General features: G+C 39.7%; 1 protein-coding gene across 12 annotated transcripts in view; it reads right to left on the bottom strand.

Moving 5' to 3' along the window:
- DST (dystonin) overlaps nucleotides 1-23,094 on the bottom strand; it is a 391,150-nt gene that overhangs the window by 168,879 nt on the left and 199,177 nt on the right. For all 12 annotated transcript variants that reach the window (XM_063125032.1, XM_063125037.1, XM_063125036.1 and 9 more), the window contains 13 exons: nucleotides 22,224-22,349; nucleotides 20,862-21,014; nucleotides 20,455-20,609; nucleotides 20,138-20,264; nucleotides 19,301-19,484; nucleotides 16,237-16,394; nucleotides 13,217-13,395; nucleotides 12,775-12,913; nucleotides 11,871-12,064; nucleotides 9,373-9,535; nucleotides 7,242-7,325; nucleotides 6,579-6,686; nucleotides 3,540-3,638 (listed from right to left, as the gene is read on the bottom strand). In XM_063125032.1, the coding sequence (XP_062981102.1) occupies nucleotides 3,540-3,638; nucleotides 6,579-6,686; nucleotides 7,242-7,325; nucleotides 9,373-9,535; nucleotides 11,871-12,064; nucleotides 12,775-12,913; nucleotides 13,217-13,395; nucleotides 16,237-16,394; nucleotides 19,301-19,484; nucleotides 20,138-20,264; nucleotides 20,455-20,609; nucleotides 20,862-21,014; nucleotides 22,224-22,349 (1,869 nt within the window). The remainder of the gene's footprint in view (nucleotides 1-3,539; nucleotides 3,639-6,578; nucleotides 6,687-7,241; nucleotides 7,326-9,372; nucleotides 9,536-11,870; nucleotides 12,065-12,774; nucleotides 12,914-13,216; nucleotides 13,396-16,236; nucleotides 16,395-19,300; nucleotides 19,485-20,137; nucleotides 20,265-20,454; nucleotides 20,610-20,861; nucleotides 21,015-22,223; nucleotides 22,350-23,094) is intronic.

The raw sequence follows: 23,094 nt of genomic DNA, 5'->3' as shown, positions 1-23,094 counted from the left end.
TCTATTTTTTTGAAATGTAATATTGGAAATACATTGTAATTTTAATGCATGTTTGCAAATACTTACAAACGACATCTACAGTATCTCAGCAGCACAGACCGAGTGAATCCCACCACCACTGACACCTTCCAGAAAGCCACCATAAGTTAAGGTAAAGAGAAAGGTGCATGAAGGAATCCACCAACTGAAGTCCTCAAGAAGAATCCTTTTGTTCATTCAAAGCAAGAGCTGTTTCAAGGTTTAAATTCTGTCCAGAAGCTTGCTTGCATGTGTCCTTGCTTGAAAGCTATAGAGCAACTTCTCAGCAAAACACACCATGCAAGAAAAAAGCACTCCAACATTTTATGGTTAGTTGAGTAAGAAAAAGAGAGTGTTTTAGTGCATATGACAAAACATGATACAATTAGATGTTTGCGGGGATCTCAATAAAACAAACAATATTTTGTAACTGTACTTCCAATTTGTTATTGAAGCTGTATGGTTTTTATATAGGAATTTTTTTAAAAAAAATATAAATGTTATGTACAGTGCCCTGGGGATGCATTGTTGAAGAAAGGCAGTCTATAAAAATGTAAAAACAGACAAAGAAACAATGACCCAGAAACCACATTTAATTAGGGAACAGGGAAGCCATGTCCTTCAATAATAATTGTTACCCAAGCCCTTACAGAAGTTCATAATTAGACTCTTCCCTGAACATAAGCCAAACGTAAGTCACTTCTTTTTAGACAAGAGACCAGCACAATGTTTGTACCTATATTGTGTTCCAGTATCATTAACCTACTAACAGATGCTAAGGCAAAGGCAGCTTTATTCCCTACTTATTTCCTACTGGGTTAAATTCATTCTAAAAACTGCTCTTAAATGGGATCTGATAAATCAGTTTAAAAGCAGTTCTCTCTCCAGAATGACACCTTTGCCAAAGTTTCAAATGGGGGTTAAAAATTATTTTGAAATTGTACTATATTTTTTGTATTATTGTTCTTTTCATTCTTACTGGCTTTGACTTTGCATGTAAAGTATATACCTCTTCCTTCCTTCCTTCCTCTTGGCCTATACTTCTTAAGTTCAGCCTTGCTTTAAAGAGTAGTTGTTCACTTCCTGGGCTTACATCCTACTTCAGTCTAGATCTTTATCTTCTTTAAGTATCATCATGTACGCCTTTACCCAGCATTGACACAAGAAGCAAAAAAGCTTCCCGTTTTTGACACAGGTCCATCAGTATCTACATTTTCTTGTGAACATCAGCAAAAGTTGTGACCAGATCACAAAAAACTGTTCTGCATCAAACTCTCAATGTACCCTTTTTGGTGATCTCCACATATTTCCTTTCTTGGTTCATATGCTAGACACGAGCCCAAATTATCCTCCTCTGAAATTATTTTTCTTTGAGAATTGGTCAACATTACATTATTATTATTATTATTATTATTATTATTATTATTATTTGAATATAATAACAATCTTCAATTTATATTTTGATTAACATTGTTTTGCATCATATTTAATTCATACAGTTGCAAAAATAAATTCATACAGTACTGAATCATTCTGTATAACCTGCTTTTCTATGGTGTCCTTAGAAACAGCACACAAACAAGTTGTGTTACCTGGACCTGCAGCATTATTTGCTTTGGATTTATACAAATTGTTTCTGGCGGGCTTGCTGCTCTAAAACTGCTGTTATCTAGAGAAATGTTATAGTATGTGTTAGCTTTGAACTCTTCATCAGAAAGACGCTGCGTTAGTACATGTTTTAATTGTTGCTTCATTGTCTCTTTAATTTCCCTATTGGTTTTCAGTTGCCTAGGGCATTTTTCCCATCTACAATGACTGATGATTCATTTCTCCAATATTCTATCCCATTTTATTGGCAAGGCAATGTTTTTTTATTCAGGCTTCCAATATGTAGTTTTTCTAAAAGAAAAAAAACTGTTGTTCATTTGGGCTGATGCCTATGGGATAATCTCCCATCTTCTAATTTAGATTATTTAACATCATTACTGGTTCTAAATTAGTTTCTCTATGTATTCCTGTTTCCTCTTTCAGTGGAGTGGGTCTTCTAAGTTCTTTTCATAAACAACGTGCACCATCTCCAGCATTTATTTTGGTTTGCTTTCTTGTTTCTCTCTCTACTTTTTCATTCAGTCCATCAATAGGTTTATTGCCATTTATATTTACAGACAGAGTGGAAAACCCTTTTCCAAAATTGTGGTGCTTAATATTACACATCTCGGTAGTTCCTGTGGCATCTTTGCTTGCTTGTGGATGCTTCCCTTTATCCTGTGTCCCACTACTTTTCATCTCAACATCACTGCTTATATCATTATCAAAGCCAACTTCTTTTTATTGTCAGCAAACTCTCTGGATAGCCTGTCTTATTGCTACTAGTAAGTTTGTGCTGATATCTTGCATCTAATACGGCTTCTCCTCTTTTTTTCTAGTGGCCTTCCATCCATAGTCACAGTGTTTCTTAGAAGCTCAGAAACTTCAGCGACTTTTACGAATCTCTGGAATTCATCAGTCAAATTCTGAACATGACAATAGTATACACATTTAAATTTAGATTACAAGTATACTAAACTTTGCATTCATGTTAAAATCACCTTGCCATGCCTAGTTAACACATGCCAGTTATTAATGGTATCAGGTAGCCACAATACTGAGGGATAGAAATGCAAACCACTAACACCCACATTTCTAAGAATATTTATCACACCAACAATAACTTCACTTCTTAAACTCCCAAATTTTAAAACGCTTCTATGATGTGTTATTCCTCCACGCCAACAGATAAAGCTCTTGCAATGAATTCCCAGTTTCTTTTTAACCTGGTTTTTTTTTTCTTTTGGAGTGGGTGGGTTAAAAAGCAATTTGGGGATTGTCTAGGGGCATTGGATGAGAAGAAATCTCTTTGAAAAGTTTGGTTGCAAACTTTAGATGCTACTTGGGCATCCCTGCAGCCATTGTATTAAAGAGCCTAGAATGACAGAGGGCAGCGTTCAGATGAATAAGCCCACTCACAGAAACAGCACAATATGTTTTGGTTCTAAAAGTGACTTGTCAAGTCAAAACAGCAGAGATTCTAACTCTGTTAATGGGACACCAGATTAGAAAGAAAAATGAGAAAGGAAATCAGAAATACTTGAAAGAAATTGAAGCTAACTGAAAATAGTTAAACTAAATTCCTCCTGAAGCTTTTAGTTATGGCTCTATAACTAGAGCTATGAGTCAGGTTTAACAGGATTTCACATAAAGGACCACATTTTTTACTGGTTTCTCTGTATCTGGGAGATTTTCACAAAGAACCAATATCCTCCAAGATAATTTTAGCAAACTACAGTTGTAAAATAACAATGCAATCTGTAAAGTGGGACAAGAAGATTTCAGTGTTATTGATGTGTTCATAAGATTGGTGACTCTAACATGCATAGAGAGAACAAAGTTTATAAGGAATTTCAGTCATCTATGTTTTCTCCTAAAAGTATAGCAGCTAGCTAATTATTTTATAGTCCCTTTGACAATATCTGCTGACTTACCTCTTCCTCTTCTAGCCTTTTCAGGGAGTCACCAGCAAACTTTATATACTGAGTCAGCAAGGTTACCAAAGCTGTATAGCGTGTTCGTAAATCCATGAACTGCAGGGAAACACAGAGGAATGCTATAGTAGAATGCCACAAATATTTTTAAAAGAAAATAAATAATGTTGCAGAATGATTTCTGAAAGAAAAGAGATCTTTTTGAAGCAATCACTTAAGAGCTCAGACATCAGACATGTATCTTGCCTTTATGAGTCATAATATGCGTGCCACTTTAGAAGTATGTTCCCCTGCCCCCACCAAGGCCAAGACATCCTTAAAACAGTCAATGTAACAAACAGGGGGATGGGTTTTAGGGGTAGCTCATGTAGAAATGCTCTCAGGAAAGAAAGATGAGGGACAATACATAGTAGAATTAACCTCCTAACCACTCACACCTTTAATTACCTAATTACTTTATACATTACTATGTGCACTGAATATCAGGACAGCTTTCTAAATGAAGCTGGGATATCATTTAATTTGCTGTGCTAGAGGAGGGTGCTTCAGGTTCCCAAAAGAGGCAATAGGGTTACAGCCTTCTTTAGAAACAGAGCCTTGCCATAAATCACTGATTATATTAAACTATGGAATTCATACAACAAGATGTAGAGATGGTCACCCATTTGGATGGCTTTAAAAGGGGCTTACATAAATTCCTGGAGGAGAAGACTATCAATGGCTATCAGTCCTGGTGGCTGTGCTGCCCCCAGTACCAGAGGAAGTAATCCTATGTACACCAGTCACTGGGGAATATGGGTGAGAGGATGCTATTGCACTTGTGTCCTGCTTGTGGGTTCCTCTCAACAGCGGATTGGCCGCTGTGTGAACGGAATGCTGGACTAGATGGACCCTTGGTCTGATCCAACATGGCAATTCTTATGTTCTTATATTCTGGCTGTTATCCACAGACACCCCTTACTCTAAGATTTTATTCAGCCATGGATCACATTCAGTCTCTATATCACTGATGGGTGAACATGCAACCCTCTCAGGGAAGAAATGCTTCTGGGCAGCCTATTTATAATTGCTGCTTGACATGGGTTCCAAAACCTGGTCAATGTTATTGTCTTGTTTTTGCCCTTTGTTCACTGGAAGCCAGATTTTAATTCAAGTTGTACACACTGGCTGTGGTCCAAAGACCAAATGTGCAGGATCTCCTAATTCTTTAGGGTCCCCTCCCCACAATGAACCTCAAAATCACAGTGATTTGGACATGAGGTGGGGAGACCTCTGCAGGGCAAAACTAGAAATCTGTGATTTTACAAACGTTAATTAACCCTTATGAACACATTAGTCGATCTTATATCATTAGTCTACCTAATTTAGTGTTGCCTACTCTGATATCTATCAGCAGTTCTTCAAAATAACAACCAGAAGTTGTTCGTTTTCATTGCAGGTGTTGGTGATTGAACCTGTGACCTTCAGAATGCAAATCACATGCCTAAGCATTCAGCGTGAGTCTCCCTTCTGGTTCATGGCCACATCCATGCCACTACAAGTCCCTTTGAAATCTATTATAATGAAACATGTGAAATTGTACACTGGGATAATTGTACACTGGGAAATTGTACACTAGGACATATACATGTCGGTAGCATCGGTGATTTCAGATAACCAATGTTTGGCAAATAAGGATCGCACTATATTGTCAAAGCAGATATAGCCAGGCTAGTCCCACAAATAAGACACAGAAGACCTGTAACATGATCAACTACTAGCAAATTGTTCATACGTTTATACTAAACATATTTCATGGACATCACTCAAAAGCTTTCACAATGCATCCATGGAGTTTAGGGTATTACAAAGCATAATATTTTAAACTAAATCCACCTAGCTTAGATATCATAGAGGATGTTGTGGCAGTGTGGTGGATGAGGTGAAAGTCAGTAAAAATCTTTGTTCTATTTTCTCCTTCTGGGCTGCCCTCCAACTGCAGTCATTCTGGTGGCTTAAGTGTACTACCTCCAATGCCTGAAAGTGCTGCTAATTAATGCCAGGTTGGTTAATGGGAAAGCAGTTGCTACTAACAATCTCATTTTGGAAGAATATGCTGATGCAGCTTGTATTATTGAAAGCTAGTTGGATGAACAGGTGTGTGCAAACCTCTCCCAAATGCATCCACCAGGGTATTGGGTGTAGCACCACATACGGCTAGAGAGGCAAGGTAGGGGTAGGTCTTGGTCCATAAGGATTTCATCCCTTTTATCAGTTACCCTATTCTACAGTCTGCCAGTTTCAAGGGCATGTATCTGGTGATGGGAACACAAGAGTCAATGGAGATTCTTTTGGTGTGTCATGCAACTTGCAGTTCACACAACATGCTAAGCCACACTCAGTAGTTGAATGTGGGGTTCTTTGTTGAACTGTGGGTTAGTGTGTTGACTGAATGAAGCCAGGGCAGCTTGTTAACCATGCAGTGTGGCTTAATTTCTCAAACAAGCCACCTTGAGAACCCATGGTTTGGTGTTGGGTGGTTCAGGGGATTAACAAGCCATACTGCATGGCTAACAAACCACCATGATTGCGTTCAGACAACACAACAACCCACCCTGCGGAAAACGTGCTGAATTCAAAGAACATGCCAACCCACAGTTCAGAACAACTACACTCAACCACGGAGTGTGGCTTAGCATGTTGCCTGAATGCAATCTCTGCCCGAATTCACAGAGGTGGTCTTGGCTATGCTGATGACAACCCCACAGTTCATGATTCTGAGGGATTTCAATATCCATGCTGAGCCCCCAAACACTGCAATGTCCTCTGAGGTAACCATGGCCTCAACTTTCAACATTTTAAAGAGGGCTAAGAGTTTAAATTACATTTGGTTTATTTATCCCATCTCACTTTAACTGCCTAGCTGTTGTGTTATTGTTTGATGGAACTGGAGTTTTAATCTGAAAAATAGAATTTTAATGTCTTCTTATATGAGTCACCTAGTGAGGACTCTGTTCTAAAAGGCAATAGGCAGAGCAAACAAACAAACAAACGCATTACCTCTTGGATAATGAAATCAGAGGAGCTCTGCATTCTTCGGCGTTTCACGGGAGATTTTTGCTGAGAGTCAACCATGGCTCTATATGTCATTGTTTGCAACTCATAGTCCTGCAGAAAACAAATGAAGACCAGGAAAGCTGTAAGATATGAGTTCCTTGCTAAGAGTGTTTCTGGATACATGACTCAGTAGAAAAGACTACTGACACCAGTGCAGTGAAGCCTGAGAGTCACAGATAGGATAGGGGCCCACTGTTATAACAAAGCAATCAGGGCTGAGAAACAGCAGCTTTTCTCAGACTGTTCCATGTAAAACTCCCACCCAAGAGATTCCGGTGGTTTATGTGATTACAGACCTTATTATTATTATTATTATTATTATTATTATTATTATTATTATTTATTTATATAGCACCATCAATCTGCAAGACCCGCTGATACTAACTAGTACAATATAGCCTAACAATATGGGTGGGAGCAGCTACGGAGGACGTGGCAATAATGCTGCTCAAGTACAATGGGATGTGTATCTCCAATGTTTCTAATGCAGAGTTCAACTGCAAGAGCAGCAAGGTCAATATTGTAATTCTGTACACTAAGCAATACTCACATTCGTTTGTATGATGTATTAAAACAGGGAACAAACATGCACAGCTATAGCTTTACCTTCACTGCAGCTGAATACTGCTCTGAGTATTTCTGGCACTCATCTAGTTTGTTTTGTTTCGTCTCTATTTCAGAGACTAACATCTGTAAAATAAATAGAGAATTTCAAAATATGTCCATAATCAACCTATGCAACTTTTAAGGTTGAGGTTCTGTCTGTATTTATTTATTTATTTATTTAATTACATTTATATACCGCCCCACAGCCGAAGCTCTCTGGGCGGTTTACAACATTTTAAAATAGTAAACATTAAAAGTATACAATTTAAAAACACACACACACACACACATACACACATAAAAACAGTATAAAAACAACAGTATCCATTTAAAAACAACAATTGTGGGGTCCATTAAAAACAAACTTAACGTTGTTAAATGCTGTTAAAATGCTGTTAAAAATGCCTGGGAGAAGAGAAAAGTCTTGACCTGGCGCCGAAAAGATAACAATGTTGGCGCCAGGCGAGCCTCATCGGGGAGATCATTCCACAGTCGGGGGGCCACCACTGAAAAGGCCCTCTCCCTTGTTGCCATCCTCCGAGCTTCCCTTGGAGTAGGCACTCGGAGGAGGACCTTAGATGTTGAGCGCAGTGTACGGGTAGGTTCATGTCGGGAGAGGCGTTCCATCAGGTATTGTGGTCCCAAGCCATGTAGGGCTTTATAGGTTAAGACCAGCACCTTGAATTGGGCTCGGAAACATATAGGCAGCCAATGCAAGCGGGCCAGAATCGGTGTTACATGCTCAAACCTCCCTGTTCCAGCTATCAATCTGGCCGCCGCATTTTGCACAAGCTGCAGCTTCCGGACCGTCTTCAAAGGCAGCCCCATGTAGAGGGCATTGCAGTAATCTAATTTGGAAGTTACCAGAGTATGGACAACTGAAGCTAGGTTATCCCTGTCCAGATAGGGGCGTAGCTGGGCCACCAACCGAAGTTGGTAGAAAGCACTCCGTGCCACCGAGGCCACCTGAGCCTCAAGTGACAAAGATGGTTCTAGGAGAACCCCCAAGCTACGAACCTGCTCCTTCAGGGGGAGTGCAACCCCATCCAGAACCGGTTGAACACCCCCCATCCGATCAGAGGAACCACCCACCAGCAGCATCTCAGTCTTGTCTGGATTGAGCTTCAGTTTATTAGCCCTCATCCAGTCCATTGTCGCAGCCAAGCACCGGTTCAGCACATCCACAGCCACACCTGATGAGGATGAAAAGGAGCAGTAGAGCTGCATGTCGTCAGCGTACTGATGACAGCGCACTCCAAAACTCCGGATGACCGCACCCAACGGTTTCATGTACATGTTAAACAACATGGGGGACAAGACCGATCCCTGCGGAACTCCATACTGAAGAGTCCACGGGGCCGAGCAATGTCCCCCAAGCACCACCTTCTGGAGCCGTCCCGCTAAGTAGGAGCGGAACCACTGCAATGCAGTGCCCCCCACTCCCAACTCAGCCAGACGTTCCAGAAGGATACCATGGTCGATGGTATCGAAAGCCGCTGAGAGATCAAGGAGAATCAACAAAGTCACACTCCCCCTGTCCTTCTCCCGACATAGGTCATCATACAGGGCGACCAAGGCTGTTTCCGTGCCAAAGCCAGGCCTGAAACCCGACTGAAATGGATCCAGATAATCAGTCTCATCCAAGAGTGTCTGGAGCTGGCCCGCCACCACCCGCTCAAGGACCTTGCCCAGGAATGGAACATTTGCTACCGGCCTGTAGTTACTAAGATTTTCCGGGTCCAAGGAAGATTTCTTCAGGAGTGGTCTCACTACCGCCTCTTTCAGACGGTCTGGGACCACTCCCTCTCGTAGAGAGGCATTTAAAACATACTAGTCAGAATTCTATAGGACAAACTTCAGAATGCTTTTAGGTTTTTATCTAAAATTGAGTAGAATAGTTGTTTTTCCTGTATTCCTGCATATAAAGTGTTTTTGGCTCAGCAAGAAAAAAATGGGAGAGGTGGAGCATTATCCTTTAAATAAATATAAACTGGATTAAAAATAAGGTAGAATATAAATTGTTTTAGAGGTATATTCAGTATATTCTAAAACAATGTTAGCTGAACTGAAATCACTTGTGTTTAGCTTAGTTATTAATTCCATTCATCTCAGTCCTGGAACAGTCTTATACCTTTTGTTGGTTTAGCTGTTTAGCCAGCGCTTTACTGTTTTGAGGCGGGTTTTCCTGAAACTTTTGCTGAGTTTCTTCAACTTGCTTAATCCAGTTATCCAGTGTACCATATGTATCCCTGTAGTATTTCAGAGATTTATTGATGCCATCTAAGTCACGCAACCTGTTGAGTGAAGGACAAGCAGTTTCAGTGAGGAAGAACATATAAATTGTACCAATCATTATAAGAAAATGCTGCTGCTGCCGCCGCCATTTGCAAGACACTTTCAAGTGTTCAAAGTGCTTCACATGCTTTATCTCCTTAAAATCTTTACAACAACCCTGTAAGGCTAATCAGTATTATTATCCACCCATTTTGAGAATGGTGGGGCTGAGGCTGAGACAGTAGTGCTTGAAGCCACCCAGTGTGTTCATGGCAAAGGCAAGATTCAAAGCTCCTGATCCATGGCTCAGGCTCAGCCACTTCACTACACCAGCAAGATGCTATCTGAAGGCATAAATTGGCTCAACCTGATGCCTTGCATTAAGTTCTTTTCTTAGAGTTTATATACCGGACCTGTGAAATTAAAGAAACAAGACTTTGTTGTTTCAGGCAGAAAGCCTGACTTCCATAACTGAGCTCTTTTAAACTTCCTTGCCCTGTCTGGGTAGCTCATTATCAAGAAATGTACCTGTTCTGTGATACACTTCCCAAAGAACAGACATTCCTGGGTCCATAAACCTTCCAGGCAATCCAACATCTCTCCGTAAATCGTCACTTCATTTTTATAGATAGCCTAGCATCCCTTATTGTATTCCTTATTTCAAAGTGGGGGTTTCCCTCCTTTGCATATGCTTCATTTCAAAGATTAGGCATTGAATAACGTCAAGTCCTGATAGAGATATTTAGGAACCATTGTATTTTAAGCATAAATCACTGTTCAGAGTGACCACCAGGGGGCTATTCCCAGAACTGGTTTAAAAATGTTCCTGTATTTTGCAGCAGAAAGAAAGAAAATAATTTAAAATGTCAGGAGGCTATACGGGTGCACCACGGCAGAGGCAGTACCAGGTGGCAATGACTTTACTCAGAGGTGGACACAGCGGATCCAAGTCTGCCAGCTACGAAACTTTGCTTGAAGGCTTTGCTGATCAAACTAAGGGCTATTGCAACCTGTGCAAAGCCAGGTATATTTGCTAGAACAATAACTAAGTAACAATTAGTAAAACAGAAGTGGGTAGCATTTAAATGGTTAGATTGTATACTATTGGGGGGACGACTGATTTATTTATTTATTACATTTCTATACCGCCCAATCGCCAAAGCTCTCTGGGCAGTTCACAAAAATTAAAATCACAGAATACAACATAAAATGCAAAATAAAACATGTAAGCTTAAAACTACAGTATAATTAGCCAGGTTTTTGTTCTGAGTCTGTATGATTCACTGATGGGAAGCAGGAGGGTGAACAGTTGCAGAGAACAGTCTGTTTACAGTTGCAAGTTGCAGTCAACACAAAATCTGTCAGTCTTACACTAGGAGCTCCTGAACGTTGCTAATAGACCGCCAGCAAAGTCAATTAAAATGTCCAAGAGGGGCAGCATGTGCTTCATGTTTATCTTACAAGCAGAGAGGAGAATTTTAATTGGCCATAAATAACGTTATGAGAAGAGCTGCCCTAGATGGAGACAGGATAGAAGTCTATTCATCAGTGCTGTTGTTGTGAAGTGAGAGCTTCTGAGTCAGAGGTTCTTTCCAACTCTCCTACCAGGATCTCTTACTTGAAAATACCCTCAGATATTGAACTGAGAATGCAATAAACATGCAATACATGTCTTCTATAGGCCACAGCTTGATAGCTGCTTCCCTGTGGCTTCTTTCCATACCCCTCTGGTAACATGTATATGAAGGAATCATATTACTGACCCTGCCCACAATGTTCCTTCATGTGTTTCAAGAGTAATATCAGAAGAAACAACAAGGAAGCACAACCTGCAATAATGCCAATATGTGTGAATTGTCCCAATCTCTAATTACTGATTAGCAATAAGGGTAACAGGGGAGCTGGTGGGCCAGATGGGGACCTCCCACAGGCTTTATCTGGTCTGTGGGCCAGAGGTTCTCCATCCTCACCATAAATGATAGAAGATAGATAGATAGAGTGCGCAATCTGGTTCGTTTAAACAATTTCGCTGAATCTGCCCCCCTCCACACAAACTGTTTCATTGGGCCTGTTCAGACGGCACTTCAGGCTCTGTGGTTAACGAAACTGTGGTTCTCTGGGGTTAGCACTAACCACAAGCCATGCTGTCACACACAGCACTTTAAGCCATGGTTAGAGGCACTAACCCTGCTGCAGATGATCCGGCTGTGCTTAGTGAGTGAGCAGGGTTTAGGGAAACACATTGCACAAGACACCTTAACCCCTGCTGCTTAATGAAAAGTCTTAACCAGCAGGGTTTAGGGTGTCTTCTGGATAGGCCCACTGTATTGTTCCTGAAGAAAAAGCAGTACTAACCTGTTTTCAATCTGAGAATGAACATTTTGCCACCTCTCAGTTAGCTGATCTGCTTTCTCTTTGTGCCAGTCCAAGTCAAGATCCCGTTCCTTGTGTGTTTTAAACATTTGATCACTAATTGCTTTGGCTTTCTGGAGTTCATCTTCTAGGGCATGGAATACTTCCCTTTTTTCATCAACCTCCGATCTCCATTGCTAGTAAATAAAACAAGCGATAACTCATTATACACATGATGTAATATTAGTACATTGTCATAGGGCATCCATCCTAGTACGGTTGGTCAAAAAAGCCAACTCTTCAAATATTATCAAATAATGGCTTTGCATTTACAGCATTAATCTGATTGTAAATGGAATAAAGAGGAACACTTTGCTAATTATAAGGATACCCAACTTTATATTTTATGTAGCTGATCTTCCTGCTCCCAACAGCAAAAGAAGATTAGCTGCAAAAGAGGTATCAATAGGTCTGGCCAACAGCTCCTTCCTCCTTTCCTTGGGAAGGAGGCTGGGACTTTCTCTTCCTTGGGGACTCAAGGCAGGGAAAGGGAAACGTTACTGTTTCAGGCCCCTTCAGCTTTCTTTGTCTATAAGGACAGATAATGGGAGGGAACCTTCAGGATTATAAAATGGGAGAATTGGTATGCTTTCCATAAGGTCAATGTAATGTGCAACTTAGCTCTTCGTTCTTACTGTGAAATGAAAAATAACCAGCAATCCATTGAATTGACAATATTAACCCATCCAGCACCCCAATCTTATTCTTCTTACTTTATTACCCCCACCTAGCCCCTGCCTCTAAAGGCCAAGCAGCACACAATATATAACAAACTATTTTACGTTATTGTCTTGCTAAAAAGTATGGCTTTTCCAAATTAATATTCTTCTGGATGCTGCAATCATACCTTTAATGTACCCATCAGGTTCTCGATGTTACTCTTGTCAGCATTTAATGGATCTTCCTCACATAGTTTAGTTTCATACAATTTTACCAGCGATTCAGCCCCTTGAGTGTTTTTGAGCACCAAATTTACAGTTTTTAACCTGAAACAAAGAAAACACTTGGTAATAATGAATTCCAAACACATCAAAGGTTTTAAAGTCTTGTAATATATTATAAATTTATGACTAGGATTAATCTTTTATTTAGTCATTAATACATGACTTTCAACTTTATGTTTTCAAGGTGGCAGTAAGTTCTGTATTATCATTCAATTTAAATATATTCTTAAAGAATGAAGTGGAAGGTTCTGCTTCCACTAATTAATCGTTATCTTCCTATCAAATCTTGCCATACATTATGGTAATGAAGTGTGATAGAATGTAAAAGCTTGATGGCTTACTTACTTTTCTATATAAATGGAAGACATAGAGTAAACCTGATTCATATTTTGAATCACGAGGTTGAGCTCGGACCGCAGGGTAGGGACTGAGGGTGAACCAGCAGCTTGATTAAAAAAATCATCACACTTTTCTGTGATTGTTTCCAAATCATCTTTGAGTCGATCCAGCTCCTTTTTCAGCTTCTACAGAACAGAAGGTAAGAGGTTATTTCCGCTGTAGCATTGTCACAACCTCCTTAAGTTAAGAAAAAACACTGAACTGAAATCCACAAGACATCACAAGCAATTGCTATGGGAGGTGTGAAGTTCTCCTTGTCTCCCAGTTTTTTCTAGGAAGATTGAATGAACCAGGAAAGAAAACCACAAAACTATTTTTATTTATTTATTTATTTATTACATTTATATACTGCCCCACAGCCGAAGCTCTCTGGGTGGTTTACAACAATTAAAAATGGTAAACATTAAAAAGTATACAGGATTTTAAAAACATAAAAACAACAGTATCCATTTAAAAACAACAATTCTGGGGTCCGTTAAAAACAAACTAATGTTGTTAAATGCTGTCAGCACAACAGAAATGGCTACCATTGGTTATGTTGGCTTTCAGTACTGGACATCAACACAGTATCCACCCACCTGTTTTTGCAAATGTTTGTGCTTTCAAAAGTACTACAGAATGTAAAGGTTTATTTGCATATGCCAGGGATGAGAAACCTTTTTCAGCTCAAGGACTGAACTGGTTCTGCGCAAGTAAGGGGGAGCAAAACAGCAGTCACACCCGAAGTGGGTGGAGCCACCCCACTGCTGGTATGTGGCCTAGACTCCATTCACATATACACACAATCATACAGTCTCACTCACACTCACACACACAGCACCCTTCCCCCACTGCCATCAAGCTTTTAAAAAGCCTCCACTGGCACCAATGGGAGGCTTTTTAAGCCTTGTTCCAGTGGGAGAGGGGCATTTGGGGGGGGGGGTGCAGTGGTGGGGGGTGGAAGATTAGCCCTTCTCTTCCCAGCAGTGACCCACACACTGAAAATGCCCCACCCATGCTGAAATTAGGCTATAAAAAAGCCCCCATTGGGATGAATAAAAACCTTCTAAAAGCCTCATTGTAGCATGGGAAATCCCTTATCTCTGAATGTTATCAGAAATAAAGCCAGTAGGGACGGACCAGATAAAGACCTTCCACAGCACACAGGCAGAGGTTCCCCATCCCTGCCATAAGCCAAAGTAGCCCAAATCCCTCCCTTTTCCTCTTATTTGCCTCTTCAAATGTGAGACCTCTAGTAATTTAATGCTATATGTTCGCAATTTTTTAAAAAAGAGATCATGTGAGTGACTCCATACAAAACATTTTCTGAATGCTGTAACATTGTGCAATGGATCCATGAATGTATCCAAGATTGCTACTGGGTCACGGCTTAGATTTAATTATGGAAATGCAGAATGGATAATATATCCCTACATAACACTTTCACATGAAAGCGCACATGTGATAGCTTCAAAAACACCATCTATAAGCACAGCATGTATACCTGTGCACTTAAACAGTGTAATGGATTAGAAGATGATTCAGCAATTTTTCCTCAACTTTGGGAAGTTTACTTAACACAATGTAAGAACATCTGATTTGAGATTAGGTAGTCAATTCCAAGCAAAAAAGTCTATCTTGTTTAAAAGTATGAGTCAAGTCACCTCAACACTATTTTTCCATCTAATTGGCCATTAGGAAATGCTTACTGTTTTAATTGTTTTTATTTTATGTTTTAATATGCTTTTTATTGTGACACACATTAGGATATGTTGATACAAATATGCTACATATAATAGTAAGTAGATAAATAATGTTTTAAGATCATAAGGCTCAATCAATCAACCAAGTTTATTATGGCAAACAGCCAGCATGATTCATAAGGCTTGTATTTCATTCAGCTATTAGACCATGGTCACTTCAGCAGATATTTTATTAATTCATTAACTCATTCGTTTATGTCATCAGCCTAAACAACAACAGACTCTAGTGGCAGCTAATAAATATTAATAATATGTTATGAAAAATACCTTAAAGTACAATATGAAAACAAAAACAGTTCATCAAAGCTAGAGACCCCGAAAGTGGTCAGAAACTGCCACTCGCAAATCAAAACCTCCTTAATAAAACCTTTACCAGACTTTGACCTCAAAGAACCAGCAAAACTGGCCTGCCTGGCCTGGGAGTTCCTGAAAGAGGGAGTCTGTCTACAGATTGCCCCCAAACCTATAATCAACTGGTGGCCCAACTGATTAATTTTCTTTAATGAAGGCATTAGCTTTACAAATGTAGCTTATTCATTATAATTTGTAGCTGCAGCCATGCAGATAATTGTAATAGCCACATCTGAATGGAGTCCTTATGAGCTCATAATTACTTCAAGAAATATACAAGTTACGTTAAATATGTAGTGTGTAGCTCCATCTGGTGTGGTTTTTACTCAACAGTAAGTGTACAGGAGCCAATCCGAATCGGGGCCGTATTCAACAGAGCCCCTACTCTTATGCAATCGACATAGCACTAACATAAGCAACTTCTAGCACAATGCCAATAGCCTAAGCGGGTGCAACGGATTTCCTCAGAAAACCCACCGTACCAGCTTAGACTATTAGTGTTGCACTATAGGTCGCTTACTAGGGCTGTGTCAATTGCAGATGTGCAGCGGCTCCATTCGATACTGCCCCTGAGTGCAGTCCACTGGGGGAGGAAAGATGCCATGAGATCTTTTTTTTCTATCACTAACTGGTGTGTGTGTGTGTGTGTGTGTGTGTGTGTGTATTTCAGGAGGTTAATCTCATGGCAGGGGAAGGAAGGGTTAAACCTCCCCTTCCAACACACTGTGGTCCTGATCCGGAACACACTCCTCCCATTTGCATTTTAATAACAAAATTAAGAGCAATGGAACAGAGCAAATCACTTCATATTTAATGTAATGTGTACTTCGACCCTGACTATCGGTTTTGGGAGGATTAGCTCAGAAGACTCACCTCTTGTTCAGAGACCCGAAACACACTTTCATGTAGGTCATCTCTCTCTAATGGGGTTCGAATCTGCCTAATCAAACGATCTTCACAGTTCTCCAAGCGAAGTCTGATGTTTCGAACTTCTGAGATATATAGGTTGTAAATCGATTCCTCATGCTCCTCTGTTGAAGGAAATGTATACATGAGAGTAGAGCCAAGCATTTTTAAAGTCAAGCACTTCTGCCATCACACAACAGATATACCCTATTTCTTTATTTCTAAGACACACTTTTTTCTCCATATAAACATCTCTAAAAATGGGGTGCGTCTTAGAATTGCGGGTGTGTCTTAGGTTTTTTTTTTTTTTCTGTTGGTGGTACTGAAATTAGTGTGCGTCTTACAATCGATAGCGTCTTACAATCGAAGAATTGTAAGGGCAGCAACATGGCTTGAGCCACCTGGCCACCGATTATGGTCTACTGACCTGCCCCCTTCCAAGAAATGAGCATTTCTCCTTGTTTTGAGGCTTGCCTCATGAACTACTAAATCACAGTTCTGCAAGTGGTAGGGGCCGATGGGGACTGGAAGTGGCAGGGCTGGCCACCTGCCCGTTTTCAAGCTTCTCCATTTGATTTAAAACAGATTTTCCGTACCTTCCCCCAAAGAGGAAAGTGTAATTTCACAAACTGAAGATAGCTTGTGCATCTTACAAAGTGGAGAACTTTAAACATCACAGCAGCAGGACACACAAGAAGCAACTTTTTTGCTTCCTTGTATCAATATGAAGCCTCTCTCACTCAATTTCATTCTTATTTTTATATTGAATCTAGGCACTCCACACAAACACCCCCCAAAGTAATATGCCCATTACTTTAGTCATAGGTATTCTCATCCCATTTGTGTATGCACAATGATTAACTGGATTGCCTGTGGTTCTTCCAGAGAAGATTTCATAAAAAGATGGTAGTAAAGCTATAGCAGTGAGTCCCTTATCATTTATTCCAGATGTACACACACAGTCAGCACATTTTATCTCTGCTCCAGACAGTGACTTATAGATTCACTTTAATCAGCTTTAACCTGCTATTGAATTCCATTCTATGTCAATATCAGCCTGAATGCATAATATAATGCATATATTTTGCTTTATAGAGTCATTTGTGTGATACTCAATAGTATTATACATTTTCAGAATGAAGATGGAATATTTTCAACAGTAAGAATGAACTTCAAAAGCATTATTCTTTTAGGATACTGTCAATCTTTTTTCAAAAGGATATAGTGCCCATTTATCATTTTCTTTTTTTAAAGACTACTACATAAACAAATGTAAATGATGAGGAATAATATTTCTGGTAAATTGTTTTTGCAACAGAAAATGGTTTTCTACATTTAGTAGCAACACTGATGAAAGTTCTTCTGTTATGCAGCCTGCCAAAATAATAGTTGTCTCTGAGCAGTAGGATCTGTGGGATCCAAAACTCATTTTAGGACTCCAGCTAAGATCCGAGACTGTGTGTCAGTAAAATTCATATTACATTTTCAGTGAATGTGCAGAGGTGTAAATAATTATTGTATTTGCAATACCCATAATGTCCAAATTAGGCCCAAGTGCTGTTAACAACACAATAAACAGAAGCTTTTCAGGTGCATCTACATCAGTGAACATCTCACTGGTTCTATACACATACAGAAAGCAGGTGCAGATGATATTACAACAAGATGACCCATGCGAATAATTGCTCACATATATCCAAACATCTGCACAGACTTGGAGCACCCATTGTTATAGCCATCTAATTGTTCATATGTACTAGATAGGAATGCGAAAAGTACTAATACCAAGAGTTTGTCCATCTTGGTAACAACACAGCAGTTATTGCAATGCATATTTTAAAAATCAGAACCAATATACTTAAGATACGTAGTTCTTTTCAGTTCAACGTTGATTGTAACCAAAAGTGGGCCTTTGGAACTTGCCTGCTTCTGCCATTAAAAACTATCTCCACTTCCAAAATTTGAATAGGCATTACTGTGGAAAAGCCATGATAACAGAGTTCACATGTATGTAGTTGAAAATATAGCAGAGTCCATCAAGCATCTTGGGAAACTCTTGTTTCTTTTAGACTTGAGAGAGCACCTTTTCTCTTATCAACCTGCCGCTCACTGAGGTCATCAGATAGAATGCTCCTGGCAGTTCTACTTGGACCTATGGCCTGATTGGAGTGCACACCGAATAGAGCCTTCAATGTGGTGGCTCCCTTTCTGTGGAACTCCCTGCCTCTGGAGGTCAGGCAGGCACCCACATTCTGTTGTTTTCGGCACCTGCTGAAGACATCTTTATTTCAAGAAACCTTCCTTGATTGTCCAACCACGTTTTTAATTGTTATCAGTTTGTGCCTAGTCTGGAAACTTCAACTAGTTCAAAATATGGTACCCAGGCTGGTCACCGGTACACATTACACCAGTTTTAAAATCTCTTCACTGGCTGCCAATTAGTTTCCAGGCAAAGTATAAAGTGTTGGTTATCACCTTTAAAGCCCTACATGGTTTGGGTTCAGGCTACCTGCGGGAATGCCTTCTCCCGTACAATCCGCCCCACACACTCAGGTCCTCTGGGAGGAATTTACTCCAGCCAACAAAAACAAGGCTGATAACTATTATCCGGAGGACCTTTTCTTCTGCCACTCCCAATTTGTGGGATGGCTTTCCAAGAGAGATTCATCACCTTAACAGTCTTCCGGAATTAAGAAAGCCATAAAGACTGATCTCTTCCAGCAGGCCTACCCAGTTGAATTTTAAATTTGCCTTTTAATAATGTGTTCTTTTAATAATGTATTAGTTTTAAATGTTTTTATTAATTATATCATGTTTGCATTTGTGTGCTACCCCACCTCGATCCAGAGGGAGAGGCGGGTAACAATTATTATTATTATTTTAAAACTTTTAATATGTTGTTTCATTCTTTATATGTTTTAATATAGTGTTTTGTTTTATCTTTTATTGCTTACCACTCTGTAACCTGTTTAGATGTGGAGCAGTATGTAAATGTTATAAATAAATACATTTCTTCATGTGTTATCCTTACCTCTCTCTGCAGATTTAAGGAGCTCTTGGTAGTACTGCTTGCACACATTCACTTCCCTTTCCAGCTGTGCAATGTCAGAGACTGAGAAGACTTTAGATTCCTGGCTGTCTTCCAGGAAGTCATCAAAGCGGGACTGCAAGTTGCTTAATACTTGCTGATGTTCACCTGGCAAGAGTGTCTTTATCTAGGAAATATAAAAAATCAGGAGAAATAATGAAATCTTTCCAACAGTGAGTACCATTTAATAAATCACATTCTGTTATGTACGTTTCCTACGGCAGTATGTTCATGTTCAACGGTACAGTGCACATGTAGCTATTAAAGCCCTTGCTGCATCAGAAGAAGCCTATGGAGGAATTTCACTTAAGTAAGCAGAGAGAAGCCTGCCATGTTGACTCATTGGGACGTGATGTATATAGCATATAAATGAAATGTTTAAATACATACATGTTTAAATACACATGTAAATGCCCCAGGGAACTCTCATGAGAACTGACACATGTCCTGGGTCTTTACAGACATCAACACATCATCCACATTTTAAGCATTTATTATAGGAAACTCCAGTGTGACGCTGGCAGTATCTTCAGCAATCATGTCTTGCATGTCAAATATGGAACTGCCGTCAGTCTTTGACTATCATGTTAAGATAGAATGTAGATGCAACCAACTATTGTTGTAAGGATATACCACTGGAGAACTAAATACTGAAAAATGAAGTAATCAGGAATTCCGTGTGGCTATGATCAGCTTTTGCCATCATAGATATTCACTTCTGAATCACAGAATATTTGCAGGTATACTTTGGTTTAGTGTTGGAATAAGCACAGAACCTACCGAAGCAACATTACTAGCTCGAACTGTTTCGATTTCATTTGTCAAGAAATGCCAGGAGACCACACTCTTCATGTTTATATGTGATTCATGCCAAAGAGTCAGGACATTCTGATATTGCTGTTCAATTCTGAAATGCACAAAGCAGAGGAGGAAAACATGACTGAAACTAAATTAATGGTAACACAAGAGAGAGAGTGAAAAAAGGAGAACCTGTTAAAAATTTCCGATACCAATACATTTTAAAGAAATGTTCCTGACAGGCAAATACAATCAAGGAGGCCTTCAATGTTTCATGTGTGCACTTTGCCAACACATACCTGTTTGCAGTGTCTATTGCTTCTTTGTTGGGTGGAGGAACAGTAAAACATACAGAGGGAACCATGGCCTCATTACCACTTGGACTAATCACTTTCCATTTTGCACGATGGGAGTTGCTTGCTAGTACACATTCATCATCTTTGTAAATGGTTATCTAGTTTTTAAAGGAAGACCGGGAAAATAGAATGAGCCAAACACTCTTATCCTGTCCTTGTGGAGTACATTTGTAAATGTTGCCACTGACAAAGTGACAGGAGAAGAAAATGGAAAACAACCCAACCCCTAACTGGAAAAACAAGAGCTAGCTGTTTTTACTATGGAAGAGATTTCCAGAAACATATCATTAATGCAACCTCAACTATCTTCTCATGCCCACAATTGATTTGAAGAAATCCAAGGCTCCAACCTCAATTTGTCTATAGTCACAGATGGCCTTAATTGGGATGGACGTCTTGAGTGGATTATCTGGATTCCTTGGCTTCAGCTGAACTATTATCTTTGCTCTCCCGACAAGGCCTGCCACCGTGCTCTTGTACTGCAGGAGCTGCTCTTTTTCTTCCTAGATGCCAATTTAAAAAGAAAAGAAATGAACCATGTTAAAAACAAATACAAATTAAACAGATTCTTCTCTGAAACTTTAAAATATTTTCTTCTGCTGTTTGTGGTGTCTTACGAAGCACTATTCAGACGAGCCAGAATTAACTCTATATAGTAATCAGTACTCTCTAATAATCATTGGGCAGTATCCAACTGGGTGCTAGTGCTGATGTAAGTTGTGCTGCCCTAGCGTAAGAGACCGGTAGCACAATGCCCACACCTAGCTGTCATGACGGGTTTTCCAAGGAATCCTGTTGTGCCAGCGAACACTGTTGGCATTGCCCTAGAGGTCTCTTATACTAGAACAATGTAATTTATTTTAGTGCTAGTGTACAACTGCGTAGTGTAGTTGTACACTATGTTTATTATTATCATGTGGAAATGTCAACCACCTTTGAAGAAGGCATACTATGGTGCATTTGAGTAATCTGCTATTGGGCCAACCATGTGACTTCAGTTTTCAATAGTAAGGACTCAATGGGGCAGAACTTGATTACTATACACTGCTTACCAACCACATTTAGTTGCAGTGGTGAAAATTAATGCCCCATGATCCAAAGTTCTGTTAGAACTGTCGTTTTCTTCAACGAAAGGACATGCGTTGACAACACAAAGACATTGCTCACTGCCTATACATACAATGGTATGTATAGGCACGGAAAAGGATGGGACAGCCTCACTATGTGCACAAGTTCATGTAATCATTAGTCATCCCATATCTAGTGGATTGTGGCCTCTGTGTGTTCTGCAAATGCTGAAGGTCAGCCTATGGACTGTCCCAAGGCCTGTAATCAGTCTAGAGCCCCAATTATTGCTTTTCTTTAATTTGGTTCACTGGAATGGACAGGTTCAGAATACTGGCAAAAAGTAGCACCAAGTATTATGACTGAATTTAGGACTTTATCAAAAGCTTATGAGATCCCAGGTTAAATATTCCCTCTATATTTTCTACTAGCTTGGTTTAAGATATTAGCTTCCTATTTTCATTATTGTAAAAGCTAGAATTATGAAGATAATTACAAGTTAAGTTCCTTTTGTCAAAGGTTATTTATGAATTGATTGTTACATTTAGGTTTACCCTCTACCTTTTGTATACCACTTCGAAAAGTCACAATTACTTCAATGGTGTATGTATAGGAGATGAAATCTGATAAGAGTTTTGCATTCCTACCATGGACTCCTGGATCAGATCTTCCAGTTTATGAATACTGCTGGACCTATCACAACTGTATTTTCGATGGACAGCATCTCTTAAATTCTTCAAGTAATCTGTGGCCTCTTTGGCATCGTTGAAAAACTAGAATGAAACACACCTTTTCATTAAAAAAGACACTATTGCAAGCCCTGACCTTATGAGTAGAGTCGGTACAACACTTTGAAGTCTAGGCTGCCAAACCCATACCATGGTAATTTCCCTGCTAAGGGCCTTCAGCAGACAGACACATGAATTTTTATCACTGTGAAAAGTCAATTATAAAAGTAAGTGGGTCCATTCACTTCCACTTGTCAAAATAAAATGGCAGAACAAACGGAAGGTGACTGCCTCTCACATTGTAGAACATGCAGTTCAAAGGAATTTGGGGTGAAGTGTGATGGAGCTTCCTTGGAGCAAAAAACAGCCAAAATAGTGGTAGACACTGACCCTGTTCAGACAACACGCTAAGCCATGGTGGTTAAGCAACTTGAGCTAAATATTAAGGCTTAGCATGTAGCGTGAACCATTCCTAATCATGGTGGCTACATAAGCATGGTTTAAACATACTCACTACCCATTTGCTGCAAAGGTGTTAGTGGCCTAACCATGGCTTAGCGTGTCTTCTGAACAGGCCCAATGACTCTTTTCACAAGAACTTAACAGAAGTGGCAAAGGTTACTCAGTTATCCAGTTCATTTGAATCATATAAAAATACAAGTGTGTGTGGGGGGAAGGAGCTTGAACTCATTGAGTTCACCTCACATATTGATAAACATGCAGCTAAATTGGTCATAAAAATGGTATCTTCATCATAACTGCACTTTTTCTAGACCTCTGTTGCACTAGG

Source organism: Elgaria multicarinata, chromosome 4 (genome assembly GCF_023053635.1).
Source record: "Elgaria multicarinata webbii isolate HBS135686 ecotype San Diego chromosome 4, rElgMul1.1.pri, whole genome shotgun sequence".
Classification (NCBI taxonomy): domain Eukaryota; kingdom Metazoa; phylum Chordata; class Lepidosauria; order Squamata; family Anguidae; genus Elgaria; species Elgaria multicarinata.
This window is presented reverse-complemented; position numbering and strand designations above follow the sequence as displayed.